The 6,407-nt window shown below is 38.8% G+C and overlaps 1 protein-coding gene across 1 annotated transcript; it reads left to right on the top strand.

The window, feature by feature from the left end:
- Positions 1 to 4,309: 4,309 nt before the first annotated feature.
- On the top strand, positions 4,310 to 6,303 carry LOC121921986 (zinc finger protein 420-like). Its single transcript, XM_042450819.1, has one exon. The coding sequence runs from the start codon at positions 4,409 to 4,411 to the stop codon at positions 5,483 to 5,485; it is 1,077 nt and encodes a 358-aa protein (XP_042306753.1). The 5' UTR covers positions 4,310 to 4,408; the 3' UTR covers positions 5,486 to 6,303.
- The last annotated feature ends 104 nt before the right edge of the window (positions 6,304 to 6,407 follow it).

Raw genomic sequence — 6,407 nt, 5'->3', positions numbered from 1 at the left:
AACCTGGCTAAAACTTCCTTCATCTTGGCTGCTGGTGAGGCATGATTGGGATGGTAGTTCATCAGAACCTAGTGGGCCATAGATTCTCCAGCCCTGCCTTAAGGGATTCTGGAGACATGGCAAATAAATACAAATAAATTAAAGGGGGTACACAGCAGCTGAATATAAATAAATAAAATAAAGTCTTTATTTCTATACTGCTTTTCCTAGGAGATCAAAGCGGTTTACAAGTTCAAAACAGATATACATCACAAGAATTTACAATATAAAATACAACCAAGAATACATTTAATTAAAACATCATATAAAAGCAGTTTAAAATCTCAAAATCACAAATTAAACATCCTAATACACTTCACATTAGAGGGTAGGGGATAGGAGGATACTTTCTCTATGATGGATCAGGAGGGTATGCCAAGCGGAACAAATGAGTTTTGAACACTTTCTTGAAGACATCTAGGGAGGAACTGAGACGAATCTTTTCAGGGAGTTTATTCCAATATATAGGAGCTGTAGATGTGAATGCTCGTTGGTGAGTTGCAGACAGTCTCACCCTAGGATATTCAAGTAGGTATTTGCCTGTTGTTCTGAGAGCGCGGGGCGGATTACGTAAGGAGAGGCGTTCCCTCAAGTAACTTGGGCCCAAGCCATATAGGTAGGGGTGCCATATCCCAGCGGCCCCCAGGACAATACCGGTTTTGGGGCCTTAAATCCTGGCTTTAGTCCCGGGGGCCGCCTGGAAAAGTTTTTTATTTTATTTTATGTTATTTTTATTTTTAATATATACAAGCCAGCCTTGGTTTTTTAATTTAATTTAATTTAATTTTTATTTTTAATGTATACAAGCCAGCCTTGGTTTTTTAATTTAATTTAATTTTATTTTTAAATATGTACAACCCAGCCTTGGTTTTTTATTTTATTTTATTTTATTTTTGTTATTAAATAACAAAATGTCCTCCATTTTGACCATGTCTAAGAAACATGCATTTATATTAACATTTTAAAAAAAAACATTATTTTTTTGGCGTGTCCTCCATTTTAAAAAAAATGTGTCCTACATTTGAAAATCTTATCCTACATTTGTCCCGGTTTGGAGGTCCTGACTTATGGCAACCCTACATATAAGGCTTTATAGGTAATAACCAACACTTTGTATTGAGCCCGGAAGCTAATAGGCAGCCAGTGAAGAGATTTTAGTACCGGAGTTATATGGTCCGACCTTGTGGACCATATAACTATAAAACACACCATAAAGTGTGTTTTAAACTATACTACTGATTTGGGAATTGTATTCATTGAATAAGGTTCACCCATGTAAAAAATCTTGCCCTCACATACGGTCAGCCCTCCAGATCCTTGGATTCAACCATCTGCAAATTGAAAATATTTTTTAAAATGTCCATAAATTCCAAAAAAGCAAACCTTGCTTTTGTCATTTTATATACGGGGTGCCATTTCTATGCCATTGTATTTAATGGGACTTGAGCATCCACTGATTTTGGTATCCACAAGGAGGCCTGGAACCAAATTCAAATGGATGCCCACTGTACTTTCAGTTTTAAAATGCAATTGTCATCGGACATAACAGCAACAGTTCTACAGTGTCTCAAATTATCCAGGCCCTGGGTGAGAGGGCACCTTGAGGCAGGGCTGCAGAATTGATGTCTCAGATGTTTTGCCAAGTTAGTAAGTAATTTTAATGTTGTAACTCCCAAATCATAATGTAAAACATTAAAAAGACATACAGATTGAGCCTCCCTTATCCAGAATTCCAAAATTCTGGATAATTGTCAGCAAGGGTGGCTCAGAGAGTGGTACCATTGCTTTGTGATGGTTCAGTATGCGCAAACTTTGCTTCATGGACAAAATTATTAAAAATACTTTGTATAAGACTAGCTCCAGGCTATGTATATAAGATGTATACAAAACATAAATGAATGTTATCTTTAGACCTGGATCCTGTCCCCAAGATATCTCATTATGTATATGAAAAGATTCTAAAATCCAAAAAATAAAAATCTAAAACACTTCATGTTCTAAGAATTTTGGCTGTACTCATTTTTATTACATCCAGCAGATTCCATCCCTTAGCCAGCATGACATGTATAGTACAGGGATTAGTAACTCACTCTACAGTTTGAAATAAGTAAGAATGTAAAATGTGGTGTGGATCACAGCACAGCTTCACTAAAACAAAAATAGAGTTTTATTGTAATCAGTGCTGAAGTAAATTCTGTTTGTCATAAAGAACAAAAGGATCAGCTTATTTATTTACTCCAAATTGTGGCAGAAGCTTCCGTTCATCATTAGGATTTCTTGAACTTACTATGGCTCTTGCCTCATTTCTCTAAACGATGAAAGATTCCAGATATTCAGAATGTAAGGCTAAAAGTTGCTGTTCCAATGGTGCACTTTCCGAAAACTGGCCTACCTTTGCTAACCAGGGCCATGGGACCATGAAATGTGGCAAAGGGATCACAAAAAATGAGAAAGAAAGAAAAAAACAACCTACTATATGTATTGTAAGAATGAAAAGAGTTCAGTAATTAAATGAAATATGCCTTGATGAATGAATGCAATTCAATTCAATCAATATACAGGAAAAACATATGTATGTGTGAAACATATCTAGGCAATAACTATGTTGGTCAAGCAGTGAAATGTAACAAAATCCTGAAGGATTGTACTGATATCTTTATTAGGCCAACCAAAAAATACAAAAGTACAAAAAGTACATTGTGCAAGCTTTCAAAGCTCACAGGCTTCTTCACCAAGCATCGAAGCTGAAAATAATTTTTAGGGGTGGGGAGGTGATCATATGGTGTCACAAAGTTGCATCTTTCTTGATATATTAAAGGGTTGTTCAGGATAGCCATGGAGGGAAAATGTACTATTGTTACCCTAGGATCCAGCCCTCGATTGACCTTTGCTATCAACAAGATATTAAGGGGATTTTGCAGGCAGGTACACCTGAGCATCTAGACATTCTTGCATATCACATTCCATTCTCTCTCCTTCGGAAGAACTCCTTTAATTCAAGTCCTTCAATTCCTGAGAAACCACACTGCCCCACACCCTCATTCTTGCTATAAATATGCATGCCCAGAAAATAGCAAATTGGTCTAGTTTGGAACCAGACACAATCTCTGTTCAATTCCGACTTGACACCTCAGTGGCCAGCCACCGCACAAACCATAAACTACTGAGCCATCTTCATTCCGGATTCAGATTGGAACTATGCCCCAGGATTGGTATAGTATTATCTCTTGCCAACTCTTTCTCATGATTTTCTACTCCCTTTGTATCGCTAGTTCTTCTATGAAGGTGAGAAGGTGTGTGCTACGTCAGTGTTGATTCTCCCCTATTATAAACGAAAACTGAGTTGGAACCTGCCACTGGAGTTCTCTAGGTTTGGCACTTGTGTACAAAAGCCTAAGTTCTTGGCTTTATGTTACCAAAGTCCCTTCGTTGCTTCTCATTGAACTAAACTAATTTCCCCATTGACTACATTTGTGAGTGCCCTCCTGGGACCCCCCTGTAATTTAGATAACATTGTCTATGTTGTGTACCGTAAACCTGCTGTTGTTGTTGCTGTTGTTGTGTGTCATCGAGTTGTTTCCAACATAAAACAGCCCTATCACAGGCATTTCTGGGACTGAGAATGTGTGACTTGCCAAAGGTTACCCAGTGGGTTTCCATGGCTGAGCACACAAAGACAACCAGTCTCCCAGAAAAGAGGAAGTTCTCTCATAAATGGGCAGGCAAGGCCTGTGGCATGTGGGTTGTCCACTCTTAAATTAAAGAGTCTTGGAAGTCTAATAGTATCTACCCAAGCCTTTTTTTCTCGATGAGCCTGAGTTTACAAGATGCCTCTGGGAACGTCCCAATCAAGAAATGAAAGTATTAGATTGAAAACACACTGCAGAAATAATCCAGTTTGAGACCACTTTAACTGCCCTGGCTTGCCAGCATACATCGAGCTGCTGCCAGAGTATTCTGGCCCTGAATTCCTCCCAGATTCGCCCCTTACCACGATAGCATAAAAAAAGTCACAAGCTCAGAAATTGAGATTTAAATACCCTAAAATTAGCTTATGAAATAACCAGAAGAATGAAAAAACTGTCACTTTGTTGTTGTGTGCCTTCAAGTCATTTCCAACTTATGGCAACCCTAAGGAGAATCCATCATGGCGTTTTCTTAGCAAGATTTGTTCTGAGAGAATTTGCCATTGCTGAAGCTGAGAGCATTTGACTTGCCCAAGGTCATCCAGTGGATTTCATGGCTGAACGGGATTTGAGTTGTAGTTCATTTATTCCTTTTCCCAGCCTTTCAGATTGTCTTCACACTTAGGAATTATTGTTATCTGTTTTTCCTCTTATTCTCAGCAGATAACTGGAGGACAATAAACATGTGCACCACGTGCGGGAAGTACCACACAGAAGAGGGATTCAATAGATGCCAGGAATGCAGGGAATGTTTTTCTCAGAAATCATACCTTGTGACTCATCAGAGAATCCACACAGGACAGAAATCATACAAATGCCAGGAATGTGGCATATGCTTTGCTCGCAGTTCAAACCTTGTGGTGCATCAGAGACTCCACACAGGAGACAAACCATACACATGCCAGGAGTGTGAGAAAGGTTTTGTTCAGAGGTCACACCTTCTAAGCCACCAAAGAATCCACACAGGAGAGAAACTGTACAAATGCCAGGAGTGTGGGGAGTGCTTTTTTCACAATTCGCACTTTGTGTTGCATCAGAGACTCCACACAGGAGAGAAACCATACCAATGCCAGGAGTGTGGAAAATGCTTTTCTCACAGTTCACACCTTGTGATTCACCAGAGAGTCCACACAGGAGAGAAGCCATACAAATGCCAAGAGTGTGGGAAATGCTTTTCTCGCAATTCGTACCTTGTGTTGCATCAGAGGATCCACACCGGTGAGAAACCATACAAATGCCAGGAGTGTGGAAAATGTTTTGCTCGAATGGCGGATTTTGTGAAACACAAGAGAGTCCACACCGGAGAGAAGCCATATAGATGTGAGCAGTGTGGAAAATGTTTTGCTCAGCGTTCAACCCTTGTTAAACATCAGAGTGACCACACAGGTAAGAAGCTCTACCAATGCCAAGTGTGTGGCAAGTGTTTTTCTCAGAATTCACACCTTGTGTTCCACCAGAGAATCCACACAGGTGACAAGCCATACCAATGTGAGGACTGTGGGAAATGTTTTGGTCGCAAGTCAGAACTTGTGAGTCATCAGAGAGTCCACACAGGAGAGAAGCCATATCAGTGCAAAGAGTGTAGTAAATGTTTTGCTCATAGGTCATCCCTTGTGAAGCATCGGAGAATTCACTCAGGAGAGAAACCGTACACATGCTCTGCATGTGGGAAATGTTTTACTCAACATTCAAACCTTGTGATCCACCAGATCACACAGGACCACAGGACCACACAAATGCCAGGAGTACAGGGAATGTAATACAGAAGTAATACAGATAATGCTTCTTTTTGATGTATGATGTCGACATTTTCAGTGGTTGCCTTTTATGTATTAAAGCACATTCATTTTTGTATTATAAAGATCTCTAGCATCCCAGATGGCCAACATGATTGAAAGCCCACATATGTTAGACACTATTTAGAAGTACTGTATGATCATGCCTTATATCTGTGAATTAACAAGGGTAAATAAAAAATTCTGTAGTTCAATATTCCATAAAGCAACAGATTTTTTACAAAGAGGATATATCTATATTACTCAAGCTTTGAAGTACAGTACTTTGGCATGCTTAGCTCAAACATTTTTCAAAAAATCATTGTTGTGGGTCAAACCCTTACTGAACCAGTTGAAGAGCAAAAATTAAGATTATTGTTGTTTACTACAATTTCTGCAGCAAAATAAATTTCATTTTCCTCTCTAAACTATATTAGTTATTCCAGACTATTTGGGCAAAGATGAATTTATTAATAAAGTAAAAGGTCCAGGATTTTTTTGGGGGGAGAAGGTATCATTAAAGAGAGATTTGATGGCCAACTTTTAGGACTGTTCTAGTTGTATGTATATATTCCTGTATGGCATGGGATTGCAACAACTAAATGGCCCTTGCAGTCATTAGGAAATCTTGACTCGCCCTCAAAATAAGTCAGAGAAGTTACAGAATATGGCTTCTCCTTTTTTTTCCACATGTACAAAGCCCCTTCTGAACAAGTCATGTTTAGAATCATAGTTGGAAGAGATCGCAAGGGCCATTACGTCCAACCCTGCCATGCAGGAATACACAATCAAAGCACTAGGTTAGGTTACGAGATGCACTATGATTTAATAATAATAATAATAATAATAATAATAATAATAGAAAGACAGGGAAACATTAAAAGTGCAGGTTTGAATTGTACTTTAT

Source organism: Sceloporus undulatus, chromosome 2 (genome assembly GCF_019175285.1).
Source record: "Sceloporus undulatus isolate JIND9_A2432 ecotype Alabama chromosome 2, SceUnd_v1.1, whole genome shotgun sequence".
Taxonomy (NCBI): domain Eukaryota; kingdom Metazoa; phylum Chordata; class Lepidosauria; order Squamata; family Phrynosomatidae; genus Sceloporus; species Sceloporus undulatus.
The sequence above is the reverse complement of the archived record's forward strand: the minus strand, read 5'-3'. Positions and strand labels throughout refer to the sequence as shown.